At 39.3% G+C, this 17,452-nt stretch overlaps 1 protein-coding gene across 1 annotated transcript in view; it reads left to right on the plus strand.

The window, feature by feature from the left end:
- Ell2 (elongation factor for RNA polymerase II 2) overlaps positions 1-17,010 on the plus strand; it is a 68,876-nt gene extending 51,866 nt beyond the window's left edge. Inside the window, exons 5-12 of the mRNA XM_051182761.1 lie at positions 899-1,158; positions 5,899-6,023; positions 6,290-6,374; positions 8,120-8,687; positions 10,807-10,873; positions 14,261-14,432; positions 15,208-15,252; positions 15,341-17,010. Of these exons, the coding sequence (XP_051038718.1) occupies positions 899-1,158; positions 5,899-6,023; positions 6,290-6,374; positions 8,120-8,687; positions 10,807-10,873; positions 14,261-14,432; positions 15,208-15,252; positions 15,341-15,457 (1,439 nt within the window). The 3' untranslated portion in view covers positions 15,458-17,010. The remainder of the gene's footprint in view (positions 1-898; positions 1,159-5,898; positions 6,024-6,289; positions 6,375-8,119; positions 8,688-10,806; positions 10,874-14,260; positions 14,433-15,207; positions 15,253-15,340) is intronic.
- The last annotated feature ends 442 nt before the right edge of the window (positions 17,011-17,452 follow it).

The following is a 17,452-nucleotide window of genomic DNA, read 5'->3' on the forward strand; positions in this document are numbered from 1 at the left end:
TGCTGCTTTCTATCCCTTACCAAAGAACAGTTACTAAAGGCTATGGGGTGTTCTATCTGGATGGATTTCAATAGACAGAGTACTCGGGTCACTCACAAAACAAATTTTCTACAAGTTGCCATTTAGCCAACTGTCAGTCTTTTGCCTAAGCAGAAAGTGGTACTGACACAGATGACACTGTCCTGAGGGAGTGACGTGTCTTCTTGTACCATTTTCCATGCCCCTATCTGATCTGCCTGTGTAGTTTATAAAGACAGATGTCTTTGTCTTGTCTTCTGAGAGTATGTTTAGTGGGTTGGTTGGTTTGATTTTACTTGTAAAATGAGTTATTGTTACTAAAAGGGACCATCTCCAGTGGTTGCCTAGTAGATGTTCTCTATTTCTTGTGATGTCTGTGTCTATAGATTTATGACAGTTCTGCTCTGGGTTAGTCAACTGTTTTCTTATGAAGTCTGACATGTATTTCTCTATGCTATTGTGAAGCAATATCCCCTTACTATATGAGTTCCTGTTTCTACTCACTTTTTTTTTATAAGTTATGTATTACACACAGTTTTCAGCACTGTTAGGTGACACAGGAAAGCATTGAAATTACTTTATTTCTACCTATCATCAAATAGTCAACAATCTAAAATTTGCTGATCTGTTGCTTGTATCGCTAATTACTGCCCATGTGTATGTAGCTAAATGGCAAAATACATCAATAATATGTATGTATTTTAAAAATTATCCTATTAAAAATTTCTTCTCTATATTATAGGCAACTGTATTAAAACTTTTAAGTTTCTTTAAAGTAAAAATGAATATAATAATATCTAGATTGGGTTGTGGAAACTAAAAATGCTCATTATGTTATAACACACAGATTTGTAACAGTGTCTTTTCCACTGGACTTTAGGGAAAAGAGTGCAGATTCGGAAAGCGCCTCAAGCCATCTCAGATGCAGTGCCTGAGAGGAAAAGGTCAACCCCCATGAACCCTGCAAATACAATTCGAAAGACACAGGGTGGCAGCAGTGTTTCTCAGAGGCCATACAGAGATAGGGTCATCCACTTACTAGCACTAAAAGCCTATAAGAAACCCGAGTTGCTTGCCCGCCTGCAGAAAGATGGCGTCAATCAAAAGGACAAGAACTCTTTGGGAGCAATTCTGCAACAGGTGAGGACAGCTTGAAAGAGGCGTCTGTTTGCACCTTCTGGGGAGGTTCCCTTAACACTGGATGGGCCGCAGGTGAAGCTTAGTTAATAGAATACTTTCCCAGTGTGCTTTAAGCCCTAGGCTTGATCCCTAGGACCTCACAAACAGGACATGCCTATAACAACACTCAGAAGGTGGAGGCAGGAGAATCACCTCAAGTTCAGGAGACTCCTGAACTACAGAGTGAGTGCCCGCCTCTGTAGGACCCTGGCTTTAAAACAACAAATAAAACCTCTTCTTTCTCTTGCTAATATTGTCACTATTTTTGAGATAAAGACATTTCATGTTTAATATTATTAGGGTAGGACATCTTGGGCTGTTTTTGTTTTTTAAAGTGAAGGACTGCCAAGTTTCTCGGGCTTGCTATGAACTCAGTTTTGGTGATCGTCCTGCCTCACCCTCCTGAGTGCTGATAGTACTGGTCTGCACCACTCTATAGAGCTTAAGCCGTCCTTTGGGACGTTTCATTAAAAACTGGTTGAAATGTGAGCATTGTCCTCACTTGGCTAAAACCAGTTTTGCCCAAAATTTCATTAAGAACTAGGAAAGTTTTTGTTTGTTTTCATCTTAAGTCACCTAAACTATCACCTACGCTTCAATGGTTTATACAGGCAAAGTTGTATGATGTCCTCTGTTGATCTTCAGTTGGTGTAAAGCCCAATACTCTTGCCTAGTAAATCATTTAGAATGTGTCCTTCCATATTCTTTGAAGCCCTTATTACTTTATATGTTTTGGCCATTGTGTATGCCAAGATCGGTCACTTGTTTTTATTAAGGGATATGAGTATTTCAAGAGTAGCTATGAGCAGTTACTGGACAATCGCAAGCTACAATGGGAAGATAGTGATTTCCTGTATTTTTCATACTTACTTCAGGTGATAAATATAAATTAACATTCAGATCCATCATAAACAGAATTCTATCATTTTTCTAAAACAATGATGACATTTTCAAAGTTGTTCTTAAATTTTATCATTTTTTAAAAATTGCATACTTTATCTGATACTAAAGAAATAACAGTTTTAAGTCTATAATGTTATGAGAGAGTAAAGCCGCCATCATCTGTAGGTTGGTATCAGCCAGTCCCTCAGTCATTTGGAGGGGTCTTTATTTAATCTATATGTCACACAGCCCTTATTAAAACTAAAGAAAAGGGGGAAGGAGAATGACTGTGAGAATGAGACAGTGTGTTAGTTCAGTCTTCTGTTGGGGAGAGAGTCAGGTCGCATATCACAAAATACATGGTAAATGCGCCTACAGAAAGTCTGAATTCCCTCCTAAGATAGAAGATGAAATAGGACAGGAGTTCTGTGATGTTGTGAGTATAGCTAGCCTTATCTAAAATTGGGTATCCTTGACCCTGAACAATTGCATGTGAGAATCTCCGATTGTTTTGAAGAATCATTGAGTATGGTTTCATCCTGGCTGTATATTGAATATCTCAAGGATCTTTTTAAGAAGTACTTGTGCCAGATTCCATCCCACACAAACCAATGAAGCATCTGAAAGAAGGGTGTAAGCACCAATATTATAGAAAGCCCTTGAGTAACTGGGATGTTCAATATGAACTGAAACCACTAGTCTAGGGAAAACAGATAAAGAGGCCAGTACAACCTACCACGGTGGAAGCTCGAAGCTCGCACTACATGCCAGGCACAGTATAGCTAGGTATTTCATCTGCAGAGGAGAGAAAACATGCATATTAAGAACTTTGACTTAAGCCAGTTACTTACACATTCCTTATCTTGAACATTCCTAACCACTAATCATGACTTCTGCTTCATGAAACTGACCAACACTGACATGAAAAGGAGTAGAGTAACAGAATAAGATTATCAAAAACTTGGTTATTTTATCACTAACTAGGTAACAAACATGCTAGCTAAAATGATCAGTTCTGTTTTGCCCATGCCAGTAGATATTTTTGTTGATTTTTTACCTACATTTTTGTTTTCTTTGAGTGCCCTATGAATGTTATTAATTAAAATATTAAAATACTTAATAATATACTAGTTGTGGTTTAAGCTGTCTGTTGGTATACAAACATACAGCTTCCTTTTTCTTAGAATGGACTTTTCTTAGAAAACCTTTTTTAAAGTCAAAACAACACAATAAACTTGAATCTTAACCTTTGGGTATTTGAGTCAAGCTCACAATCACTCATTCCGTTCATTTAGAACAGCTGGTTCTCTGTACCAACATGCTCTACACTTTATGAATTCAACTAATTGAAGATCACAGCTTTTTAATTGTGTCTTTACTGAACATACATAGACTTTATTCCTTGTCATTATTCCTCAAACAATAACATATAACAACCTTGTATATAATATTTATGTTTTATTGGCTATTGTAAGTAATCTTAAGGTTATTTATAGTGTATGGAAATATACTTAAATCTATATAATTCCCTTTGAACACAAAGGTGACTGTGCCTGGACTATATCAGATAACATTGTAGGTGTGGGAGTTCCATGATTCCCCCACCACATGGTAACCCCTGACCTTCTGAAGTATATCTATAAGATAGAGGGGCTGGACAAGAGATCTACTCATAAAGGGAGACCTCTTTCTTGGATGGTTATCTTTTAGCTGAAATGAAAAACAAAAGACAAGAAGAGTTGTCATTTCTGGAAGCCTGGTAGAAGGGATGGAGACTAAATCCCAGAAGGCATTGCAGACCAGGGATAAGGAGATTCTGTGGAGTGAGATGGGAAGTGGCAGTAGAGTTCAAGCAAGAATATACTGTAATGTGATGTATGCTCAGAAGGGCCACTCACTTTTGTGTCAAGAATGGCTTGTGGGTTGAGAATGGAAGAGAAAGACTATTTAAATAAGTCTACTGCAGAAATCAAGCTGTGATGTATTGGCAGCTTGGTCTGGTGGAGTTGGTTTCATAGATTAGAGATACATTTTGAGAAAACCTTCCTAACAAATATGAAGAAAGGGGCCTATGGTTATGAGTAGGTACTGACCAGAGCAATTCAGTGGATGTTGAGCTACTGATTAGAGAAGTACAGAAAGGGGATAGGTGTGAGGATGTGGTGGGTTTGGAAATGTTGGTTAGATATATCCAACAGATGAATATGTAAGTATTCAGAGGACATTTGGGGCTGGAGCCATACATTTAGGAATTGGCATACAAATTGTACATTGTAAATTTTACAGTTGTGTGAGCACAGGAAGGAGAAGAATAAAGAAAATAGGGCAGAAGGCAGTTTTTGAGTACATCCGCATATAAAGCATGAGCATAGGAGACATGAGAAAGGCCTGAGGGAAGGGAAGTGACCAGGAGATTGTCCATACACAAACCTCAAAGGGGGATTGTGGTGGGGATGTGGTGTTAGTATGTATGTTGTCAGAATAGAAAAAGAAAACCATTGTTCTGTATATTCCATTTCAAAATAAGGGTGGTTACATCTTGTATTCATTCATTTACAAGTTGGAAGGCTGCTTTATGACAACATTAGTATTAAATTAGTGGTCATATGAGACAAACTATTAAATCTGACAGTTCTTTTAAAAAATCACAGCAAGAAGTCAAATTACTGAAAAGACTATTTCCAAACTTATGGGAAGGAATACCTTCCCATATTTTTGGTGTGTGGGAGGGAGACTTGTTGAGATGAAGGAGAAAGGGAAATGCAGGGTTAAAAATGACTAAAATTTGTTATGTAACATGTGATACTGTCAATTAAAAAAAATGTAAGTACTTTTAGTTGGAAATAAGCCCATAGATTAGTGTAGTGAGTAGATTATTGACTGGATATTCTAGGAATTGTAGTTAAGGGGTAGGAAAAGATTTCACTTGGGAATAAGCCCTCCACAGATATCTGAGCAACCTTTAGTTTGTGATTTAGTTTATTGGTTTAAGGGGATTTCAAGGACCTTGAATAAAAGTTCTTCAGGAAAGTTGGCAAATAAAAGAAATGAACTTGAAGAAATTTCACAAAGGAAATAAAAAACAAGATTATCAAAATTAGTATTTGTAATGACACTTCATGCTGCTGGCTGAGACGTTGTTACTCAACAGTCGGGCCCTGATTATTTTCTGTTTAAATAGAAGTAACCAAGGATTTGTATTGTTTTCTGTTTAAATAGAAGTAACCAAGGATTTGTATTGTGACACAGCGACACTGAAAGTGACTCAGTGGGTAGAAGTGCTTCTCTGCAAGCCTGGCTTGAGTTGGCCGTCAGAACCCACACAGAGGTCTGAGAGAGAACTGACTCTACAAAGTTATCCTCATATGGATGCTGTGACATGAGATCACAAAATTATGTACATACAAACATCAAAGGTTCAAGTAAACATGGAAAAAAAGGACATAAGGAGTTTTATCTTCTGAGACTAGATTCTTTCCTTCACTTCATACAGAGTATTTTTCCGTTCCTTCTATTTTCCTGAAAATTTCACAGCTGAGTAAAATTCCACTCTGTCTGTGTGTGTGTGTGTGTGTGTGTGTGTGTGTGTGTGCGCGCGCCCATGCAAGTGCTACATTGTTATCTATTATTCAACAAAAGGTGGACAGTTAGGCCGGCTTCATTTCCTTTCTGGTATGAATACAATAGCGGTGACTGTTATGCACAAGTGTTTCTGTGGTACGATATAGGGGCCTTTAGACATATTCCCAGGGGGAGCATTAAAAAGATGTACACAGCCAACAGGAATAGCTAATGATCTGTCTTCGTACTGTGCTCCAGGTGGCCAATCTGAATCCTAAGGACCTCTCCTATACCTTAAAGGACTATGTGTTTAAGGAGCTCCAGCGAGACTGGCCAGGTTACAGTGAGGCAGATAGACGGTCATTAGAGTCAGTGCTCTCTAGGTAAGTTCCTTTTTTCCCTTTTGCCTTTACAAATGGTACAGATGAGTAATACTCCATTCAGGGTTATTTTGGTGTTGAGGTAGGAAAGAAAAGCAGGAATAGTTTTCTGTTCTGTGCATTTCAGAATACCAAAAAAAAAAAAAAAAAAATGGTAAAATTTAAGAAAAACTTTGAAACTGTCATCACTTTTTTAGAAAAAAATAATAGACTTCTGTGTATGATGGATCTGGATGTTAATTTACCTGGAAAATGTGTTTCCTTTACAGAAAGCTAAATCCATCTCAGAATGCTGGCACTAGCCACTCAGAGTCTCCCATGTGTTCCAGCAAAGATTCCGCCTCATCCCCTCAGGTATGTCAGGAAGTTACAGAGTCCCAGGCCTGCCCTGCAGCTCAGCATAGTCACTCACGTCTGATTCGTAGGTGAAGGAAGCATACGGATGACATGCCCCAAAACCAGAACTAATTCATGGCCAAGCGCTCGGTTTTGACCTCATTTAGAATGCTTTACACCGTGCTGCTCTGCTCTGCTTGTCAAAGGGCTTAATGAATACTTTTGCCACTTCTAAATTTAAATTTATCATAAAATTTTTTTTTGCTTTGCAGTTTGGTCACTAACTGGAAGACACATAAAGTCCCCTATATAATTCTCAGGTTATATGGAAGATTGAAGATATTTAATTTTTTTCTGAAATGTCTCTGGGGAAAATTAAAAATGGTGGCATGTTGTAAATACATTGCCTTAAAGGTTTTTTTGGTTTTTTTTTTTTTTTTTCCAATTTGATTGTAATCAGAAGATGCCTCAGACTGTATTCTAGTTGAGAATTGTCTCAGTGGGTCCTCTCAGAGAGCTCTCCTGTCTTGAGTGCTTTGGGACAATGGTGTCAGAGGCCTCCCTGCCAAACCCAGATTCTAATACAGCACCTCCTCTCTCTGTATGCTACTCTGGAGAACTAGGGGAAAGCAAACAGATGTGTGGGGAACACAGGAAAGAGGCTAGCGGTGTGTCAGAGTGTCCGATATCACTATGAGGAATGCAGCTGGAGGACAGATGAATAGGTCCACCCTCAGGGGTCGGTTGTCTATAGGACTTAACTTTTGATGCCAACTGATGTGATCGGAATCTACTCTGGCTAAGTTACATGCTGGACACTAAAGTGAAAACAGAAATGAATGAATTGATTGATTATTTCCTTTTAAGTCCAAATACAATTTTGTTTTTAATGTATATATTCATTTCATGTGCATTGATGTTTTGCCTGTATGTATGTCAGTGTGAGGGTGTCAGATCCTCAGGAACTGGAGTTACAGACAGTTGTGAGCTGCCATGTGGATTCTGGGAATTGAACACGGGTCCTCTGGAAGAACAGAGCCTCTTAACTACTGAGCCATTTCTCCAGTCCCCAAATAGAAAATATTTAACTGGCTTATAATTATATACTTTTCACTTGTTCGTTTTCCTTTTTAACTTATAAAGTGTTATTGTGAATACTGGATTGAGCTAACATAACAAGATTTTTAAAGTGTGTCTGCTTCATTTTAATGAGACAGTCTTCATAGACTTAGTTTACAACATTGCAAACATATATGTACATTGAGAAAATAAAATGCCATTTCTACAATAGCTATACTTAGAGAAATGAATGTAAAGATGAGCTAGTTCACAGTGTGATGGTGACAGCCATCAGATAAATGACAGCCAACATATTTACAACTGGAACACTTTAGCCAATTAGAGTCTGGGCACATTGTCCATTACCAGCCTTACTGGTGCTCACAGAGTCAGATGGTGCAAACTGCTTTCTCTTCTCACTTGCTAGAACTAGTCCAGCTGCAGCTAGCATGGAGGATGGTTACTTCTGTTTAGTGTGGTACGAGTAGTCTAATGCACATCAACCAGAACAGTCTCTGGGCTTTAGGGTAGCCTGCAAGATCTGAAATCACTATTTGGCACTGTTTCCCTATTCTGCTTTTGATGGAAGAACTAAAATTGGGAGTTTACATTTGGTTAAGAGTTCTTAAAGGGTATGGGGGGTGATGAATAAGGCTGCTCAGCTTTCAAATCTCATCCTTTTTCCCCTTCCCCCCCCACCACAGAAACGACCTTTGGATTCGGATTTCATTGATCCTCTAATGAACAAAAAGGCTCGAATATCTCACCTGACAAACAGAGTCCCACCAACACTAAATGGCCATTTGAATCCCACCAGTGAGAAATCTCCTACAGGCCTCCTACCGCCCCCTGCAGCTGCAGCCACCCCCTCACCCTCACCGCTGCCTTCAACCCACTTGCCTGTCTCAAATCCTCCTCAGACTGTAAACTCCAACTCCAACTCCCCTAGCACTCCAGAAGGCCGGGGGACTCAAGACCTACCTGTTGACAGTTTTAGTCAAAACGGTAGCATCTTTGAGGACCAGCAAGATAAATATACCTCTAGGACTTGTCTGGAAACATTACCCCCTGGCTCAGCTCTGCTCAAGTGTCCAAAGCCTGTGGAAGAAAACCACCCAGTGTCTCACAAAAAGTCCAAAAAGAAGTCTAAAAAACACAAGGAAAAGGACCAAATAAAAAACCATGACATCGCAACGATGGAAGAAAAGGAGGAAGACCTTCAGAGAGAAGAAACTGCCAAGCTGAGGAACTCCACTCCAAATCCCAGTGAAGGTATTTTACTTTGTTTAAAAGAAAAAACAAAATGCTTTCCGTGTTTCATAAACTGGAAGAGCATAAGTTGGAAATGAAACTCTTTAGAATAATGCTGAATTAATCTTAATATTGTGCATTGTAGTACATTGTTCTCTCCCACCTTTAGCTTCCACTTGAGTCTCTCTTTACCAAGTATGAAACATGGCTTCTGGGTGTAGAGTTATAATGGCATTTTAGAATGACTTTATCATTCTCCAAAGACTTCCCTTTGGTACTTTTCCCTTCTCTGTCATATTGTGCAACCTCGGTGTAACAGGTACATGCCATCCTTGACCTGACTTAAACAGATACACAATAGGCAATAGAAATACCCATTTCCTCCTTTTTGAGAAGCCAGAGATTCTCCTGCTATAATTAGTACTATCACAGAAAGATTGTCACATTCTTTGTAAAATAGGCAAGCTACATCATTGTCATTTGCAATGAGAGGAATTTGCTTCACAAGGTGGCTACCTATTACTAGCTTGATAGAGATTTTTGTCAGTAAACTGACATCATTTGTTACTCCTTATCTCCCTCATAACTCTGAAGGCCTAAAATCCTGAGGTTTAACTGACCATTTACGCCAAATGGAAGGAGCTTTCATTATTTTCTCCTGGTGAAATTTGCAGAGGGGAGTAAGATATAGGTGGTGTGGACTGGGTAGATTGCATGGCAAAACATATCTCTTAAACTGTGTAGATGAGCATAATAGTAGATGACGACCCAAGGGTAAGTTCTTATCCCTGACCTACACTACTCTTTGTACTTAGTTTGTCAAGTCAGGATAAACCCTGGAGTAAAACTTCATATTTGGATTTAATAAGCCAGATTTCCTGGGCACCCTCCAGATGTCACTCTGCACACGGCAGTGGGACCAGGCTAGTGGGTGAACTGCTTGTACCACCCTCTCCTCTCCACACTTGCACCCTTAGAGGCTGACTCCGAGCCATGCTAGTACCAGTGGGTCCCAGTGTGCTGAGACTACTACAGGAACGTGTATGTTGTCAGGGTTAGAGGCCTGGGTAAACAGGTCTAGTGTCTTTAAATCCTTTTGCAGTATGTAGGACAGCTTTCCAGAGCCAAGTATGGTCTTCACAAGTGGAGGACAGATCCAGACCCTCATCCTCTGTGTCCGTTAGAACTGTCCTGCCAGCTATGGCAAGAAGAAGGAATCTGTACCTGATGCTCTTCCTTGAAGACTCAGGCTCTTTTGGCCATGCCTGAGTCAGATTTATATAAGTGAACAATAAGCCCACTGAGTCTTTGTAATTTATTTAGTATATTTTATCTTTCAGAAGACTGAGAAATTGTCAGATATTCACTTTTTTTTTTTTTACAGTGAACATGTTTTGCCAGGAAATCAGAGTTTGAGTTAAGTGTATATTGATTAAAAAATATTAAAAATAAAAAACTTAATGTTTAAACATAGTCCCTAGGAGTTGTGTGTTAAACAGTGTAATACTGAGAATTTACTCACTTTTAACAGCATAGCCATGAGTAACTACAACAGTTTTTACTGCTTTCTCTAAAATCTGTCTAGCACAGTGAGAACCAAAGGTAAGAGGGGAATGAATCCCCATTCACTAATGCCTTGTGATCTGCTGGAAAACCTCCTATCCAGTCCACTTTCCGGCTACAGAAAGGGCGGCAGTAAAAATACAGTGACCCAAACAGGCTGCTACCTGACTTTATTATTTCTTCTGCCTTGTTTGAATCTCATGAAAAGTAGATGTTACTGTAAAATTAGTATCTCCCATTGGCTGGCTACGTGTGCCACCACAGTCTTTGAATTACAAGGCAGATGCCATACTGTTGGAAGAATTGGAGCTTGACCTTGGCTTAAAATGGAATTCCTTTACTGTGCAGACATTGCAGTAGCCAGGGTGAGTTAAATGCCTGGCGTCAGCTCCGCTGGCACTGGGCACAGCCTTCATTGTTTATGTTCCATTGTATTCCTTGCTTGCTGTTGCTTTTTGAAGTGGAAGAAAAGAATTTGAGGAAAAGGTTCCACGTGTTTCTAATCTATTTTAAAGTAAGAGACATTTGATAGCTATACTCGTTGATGAACGCTCTGATTTTTTTCCCCCCTTCATAGGAGTTAAAGAAGATTGCACTGCCTCCATGGAGCCTTCTTCGACAATTGAACTGCCAGATTATTTGGTGTAAGTTTTCCATCTGCCAATGGAGAAAGCTGTTTAATTTTAGATACTTTGCAAATTCTTTTCCCATAATTTGCAAATCAAAAAAGTAAGAAATTCCAGAAATAGAGTCTTGAAGCCACCTCTGCATTTGAAAGGCTGCCATTAAGCCTGCTGTCCCCAATCCCCAGGAGCAGGTTGTGCCTGCCCTGCTCAGAGCAGTGTTCCATGGTTTTTAAGTATAGAGAAGCTTGTCTTGGTTCCAGGATCAGGCTGAGCATAATAGCCTTTAAAGCTGACATCAGTGTGCAGCCCCTAGAGGGGCCCAGAGGGCTGTGAGTGCTGGAACCTCTGCACTGAACATTACAGAGCAGGCATAGCTTCATTTTTATGTAGACAACGGTCTATTTCTCAAATTAGTTTTAAGAGGAAAAAAATAGTAAAGTTAGATCATTTCACTTTTGTAGCAGGTAATATGGTTTTTCTTGAGACAACAAGTTGGTAAATGCTGAGCTGGGAATGTTTTTTTGTAACCTACTTATCACAGAAATTATAACTTGGACATATAATTCTAGCTTTATCATACAATAAAAGGCTTCTGTAAGAAGAAAATAATTAAGTTGCAGGTGTCTGGAAAAGTGGAATATGGAAGAGCAAAAAGCTCTGATAGCAGATAGCTTTCAAAATGAAACAAATTTGCAAAGTAGGTACAACATGGGACATGAAGATATAATCTGAACTGTCTGCACATTTTTTTCTGTTAGCGCCATTTCATAGAGGGGAGAGTGAGACACTGCTTTTAACCTTGCTTCTTGCAAAAGAGAGAACAGTTCAGGTTTACAGAGTTGTCACTTCTGCTTTAACACTACTGTGGAAGCTATAGTTGCTGGAGAATGAGAAAGCACGATGCTAATTATCACCCCTCAGCTAACAGAAGCCAGAGGAGCCTCCCTAAGTACCCTGCTGTCTGAGATAGTGTAGCAACCTCCACAAGGGAGCAGGCCAGCCATTCAAGACAGCCTCACACACCCGTTGCTGAGGGCTTCACCCCTTCACCCACCTGCTGCTCCTTAGACTTGGGAAAGTTGAGCCCTGAAGTAGCACACCATTCTCCTGTGATATATTTTAAGTCCTTTTATTAATAGAGATATCTATAAAATAGTGTATCCTAAAACTTGTGCCTTGGATTTAAAGCTTTCGCCGTGTTTGCCGACCTAACTAGCTGACTATATTTAAGAAGTGTTTGGGTTAGTCCTAATGTGTTAATGTAGTCTTTCAGCAGAAAACTGTCACTAAGAAGTGACCTCTGCCTCAGCGAATCCTTGTGCACTAAGGCTTTTGTTGTATGCTTAATTTGCTTTAATAAAAACAATATATCTCACCCACACTAAAAATGAAGTTTACCAGCCAATACAACTATTTTCTAGAAGTAACAAGAACATTTCCAAAACACAGAGCTTACGTTTCCTCATAAGAAAACTAAAGAGACTCATTAAGAAACCTCCACGATCAGCCCATGTAACCCCAATATTACTAATTTTTATATACTGAGTGCTTTTCTTGCTTACGGTTGTGTTAACCTGTGTTTGTGCATTTTTACTCTGCTACCTCTTTAAAAGCCAACTGCAAAGTCATAAAACTTTGTTTAAAATACATGTTAAAATGCCAGTATCAAACAGCAACTCAATTATTGACCTAGTTGGTATTTTTCCTTAACAGAGTTATTAAATAAAATACTAAAGGTCAGATTTTTAGAAAGCGAAATAAATGCACTACACAGTGACTTAAACCTGAGTTTCAGTTTATTCTTTTTTTATACATGCTTATTCCCAGGAACCTCATAGACCGTCGGGGCTTCCTCCAGCGTGCTGTAAGGTAGCATGTCTGGGGAGGGCAGCTCCCATGTGGCTGGCAGTGTTCCTTTTGCAGCTGAGGCCAGCAGGGCAGCTTAAATTGGCACACTACTCCTGTCTCAGTTACACTGGGAAGACCCAACCTCCACACTGTCTTAACTCAGCAGAAATAAAAACATTAATGAGGACACTGAGTTTGCACACTGCATCACTTTTCTCACTTTCCCAGGAAGGCATCTGTGATCCAGCAACTTAAATAAAACCGGTAGGATTATAGAAAACCATCTGGAGAGGCCCAATTCCAAGACATTACCACCGTAAGACTCAAGTGTGCACCTCGGGATGAGTCCTGCAGCTCCCACCAGCTGCCTAGTCTCAGTTTTTACCCAAAATAACAAAGGAAATTGGACCTCCCATGGCAGAAAAACAGAGTGGGGGGGGGGGGGAAGAAGTCAACTGTGAACTGATGATACTGCTCGTTTTACTGTTAAAATGAGCTTATAACTGATGTACTGCAGAATCACCTGGCATGTTGTAAAAGTGGCCTTCACTTTTATAAGGTTCTCAGGACTAGTCACAGATTTGTGGCATTCTGTTAAGACAGTAAATTAGACTAAGCGCAATGCTGGCCTTCTGTTGTATAACTTTGTGTTGGAAAGTTCTGGAGGAATTCTCTGCGTGTGGCAATGCATACCTGTAATCTTAGCACTCAGAAAGTAGAGGTAGGAAGATGGGAATTTCGAGGCCAGCCTGGGCAATATGACTCTTGTCTCTCAAAACCCAAAAGAAAGGTCTAGAGAGATGGCTCAGTGGTTAAGAGCATTTACTGCTCTTTTAAGAAGACTAAGGTTCAGTTCTCAGCATCCACAGTAAGTGGCTTGTGGCTGTCTATGAGTCCAGTTGAAGAGGATCCAGTGCCCTATTCTAGATTCCATGGGGTGTAAGGCACATATGAGGTACACATACATACATGCAGGCACCTGTGTTTACACATATTAAATAAATCTTTCTTTATCCAAAAATGGGGAGAGGGCCTCACTCACTGTCAAAAGAAAAAATCTTCTTAATGTGTGGTTAGAAATGTCAGGAAAGGAATGGAGAGGGCAAACTGGAAGGCTTTTGTTGGCATTTCTGCTTGTCACCGTTCTAAAAGACACCTCCTCTCGCAGCGCAGGAGGTCCTAAGTCAGTTTTGACTTGAGTGCTGAGTGGCTGTGTGGCATTCTCCTGTTGTCATGTTACCCATCAAGTATTTGTGTCTTGAGATGTCTGCTAACAGATGGCTTGGTCTCCTCCACTCCATTGTTTGGGGGGAAAGCTCTAGAAGCAAGTCTGGAAGAACACTTTTCATTTTATGTGGATTCCATTGCCACTGAGATCTTTTCCACACTCATTCTCTGTGAACACACTTGAGGCCTGCTATCTGAGTGACCTGGCAAGAAACCGGAGAGAGGGTGACATTCAGTTCCTGGAGACACCTGTGTGGGTGGTGTCTCAGACTCATGCCACCAAGCTTATTATTTCTCTCCACTTATCCCATTTCTCTCTTTTATTGTTAGAAAATATATTGCTATTGTCTCCTATGAGCAACGCCAGAATTACAAGGATGACTTCAACGCTGAGTATGATGAGTACAGAGCTTTGCATGCCAGGATGGAGACTGTAGCCAGGAGATTTATTAAACTGGATGCACAACGAAAACGCCTTTCTCCGGGTTCAAAAGAGTACCAGGTAGATGGACATGTTCTTAGATGGGCTAACTTTCATTTCTTACCTTCCCTACTAGCCATTCCACTAGCCTTAGCGCAAGCAGACCTGCCTCCCTACTGCTTTAGGAAACAAATGTACTTGAAATCATTCTTTAAAAAGTGAGGGGGTGGGGGTATTCCACTACAATATATAATGTATTGGGAAACATACAAAACACAACTAAGTAGGGTGAGTTTTCTGCAATTGTAAGAGACACCAATGTGTTACATTCTAGTAACTTAAACCATTACAGTGACTCCTGGTCTCATTAAATTTAGAAGAAATCTTAAAGATTATTGAATAATTAAATATAGAACTGTGTCTTGGTTTTAAGGATAGTATCAAACTACCTATATTATTTTGTACATTGATTTTTTTTCACTAGTATAATGCCCCATAAACAATCTTTATATATCCCAGAAAGCAGTTGTGTTTGTTGGTATTTGGTATCCCTTGTGTAACCCTAAGGGCATTCCCATAGTGTGGGTTGTCTTTTGCTGGACAGAACTGCTAGCCTTGTATCTGTCTGCATCATAAGCTCAGGCAGGTAGACCTGCAGAACTTGTAGAATTGCTGAGTCAATTTTGCATTTGCTATTTTGCAATTTAGCTGCTGCCAAATTGCCTTCCATAAAAATGTCCCAAGTTATATCTTCTCATTGATATTTTCCACACCTGGCCAGATGCCTGTTAGGTACTGTACTGCCCACCACCACCACCACTCCTTCTTTTCTCATTTCTAATTTTTAATTTTGCAGAATGTTCATGAAGAAGTCTTACAAGAATATCAGAAGATCAAGCAGGTGGGTATCAGCACTGTGCCGTCTGGCCTGCAGTGAGAAGCACTGTAGATTCTGTGACCTAATTCCTCTCTGTTTTCTTTGTCTGCAGTCCAGTCCCAATTACCATGAAGAAAAATACAGATGCGAGTATCTTCATAACAAGCTGGCTCACATCAAAAGACTAATAGGTGAATTTGACCAACAGCAAGCAGAGTCATGGCACTAGAACTCTGCTTGGACCAGAAGATGTGAATAAAACTTAAACTTATTTATTTAAAATTCCAGATGAGTTGCTTTAGATTCTAAAAGATGAAACTTTGCTTGTTGGAAGTTTCAGTATTAGTAAACTTGAGTTACTTTTTTTTTCTCTCTCTCTTCATTCTACTTTGCTTCCCTGAACTTTGAAGCTGCTTTCTTTTTCTGGACCTCCCCGCACCCCCAAACTTGTTTGTTAATAGAAGCAGTTTTTTAGATATTGGGGGTCCAGTGTCTATACTTCAAATCAAATTTTTCCTTGAAAACTTGTGTTTGTCATTAGAGATGATTTTTCTTTTAGGTATCAGGGATGCAATGTCCATACTTAAGAGTTGCTTGTGTTTAAAAACAAAACCGTAATGTGCAAAGTGAAAATGCTTTTCATAAGCCTATTTTCTGATCTTTCTTAATGCAAACTCTTTGCCTTAAATGGTAGAATATTTAGACATTTGCACAAAATTCAAAAAAAATCAAAACATTGTTTTGGAGGGTTGAAAAATAGAAAGTTGTGTGAATATGTGTGTAGTTTTCTATGCACATATATATTTACACACATGCACATGCACACACACACACACACACACACACACACACACAAAGGGCTGACTGGCTCTAGAGTGTTAAACCTGCCCTGTAAGTTAAACCCCCCCCCCCATTGCAATGGCTGCCTTAAGGTGTTTGCTAGTTGTATACATTGTGTGGTTAATAGCTACACTGCTTCCCTGTGCTGACAGCCAAGGGAAGCACACTGTGGCCTACCAGCGTCTGTGTGTGTGTGTGTGTGTGTGTGTGTGTGTTTAGCTTGTGTATCTGTAGAACTGATGTAGGTGTGAGCTGCAGGAAGGTAAAAAGCTGCTACTCAGTAGGCCAGACGCTCAGGTTAAACAACTGATGAGTGTTACAGCAGGTTGTTGGTGATGTTTGTTTGTTCATTTGTTTCTGTCAAATTGCTACTTCTATTGTGGAAGACAAAAGCATTTCCATTTCAACAGTTTGTCAGCTTTATTAATGTTGGGCAAAAAATTGATATGTTATAAAAATGAAATAGATCTATAGTTTTGGGGAAAATAATAAAAATTAAATGTGTAGGTAACCTATTTATATACTGCTATAAAGTATTTTTTGAAGAGAGATATGCAAAGAAGCTATTACCTACATCAGATGTATATTTAAAGATTTTTTTTTCAATCCTGGATACCAGGAATATAAAAAAAAAAAAGTAGATATATTTAACCATAACATACTGTGATTCATCAAACAGCACAAACTTTCATTTCATGGAGTTTATCTGTTAATGTTGATTTAAACTATCTCTTGTCTTATCATGTGGGAACATAAGTTATGTGGTCAAAATATAAGGATTTTGAACTAATGTTGATTCAGGTTGTGTTGTCTTGTATCGTCTTTTCAAAGTGCTGCCGGTTGAAAAGGGAAGCATTATGTTTACAAATCTGTTTTGAAATGTTTGCCAAAATTTTGGTAGTATCTTTAATAAAGATGTTTGTCTCCAGCATCCAAACAAAAGTGAATAACTTTGTCGTGTGTCACTGTTAACTAAACAATGTTAGTATTGAGATAATGCAACAGAATATGTTGATTAACTCTCTTCTCTGGAGCTTTTCTGAAACATTAACTGGAGAGATTGACTAATGTTATTAGAAATGCAGAGGCCTTCTAACCACTGAGACAAGATCCATTCTAGTCTGCAATTCACACATCATTTATGTATACTATGGTCCTTCTAGAGAATTCCATTGAGATCCCTGTGCTCATTTACTTTGGTACCATTACAATAATTATTAAATGAAAGTTTAAAAGGAAAAGAAGCTTAGTTGTGGCTACATTGAGCCTCACATTACCACAGTAGAGTCTCGTGAGGGACATGCAGAGTCTATAGGTAATGACCACTGGGCCTACTCCAGTGACATGTTGGCCTTTCAGTCAAAGATTGTTGCTGTTATTTGAT

The sequence above is a fragment of the Phodopus roborovskii genome, unplaced genomic scaffold (genome assembly GCF_943737965.1).
Source record: "Phodopus roborovskii unplaced genomic scaffold, PHOROB, whole genome shotgun sequence".
Taxonomy (NCBI): Eukaryota; Metazoa; Chordata; class Mammalia; order Rodentia; family Cricetidae; genus Phodopus; species Phodopus roborovskii.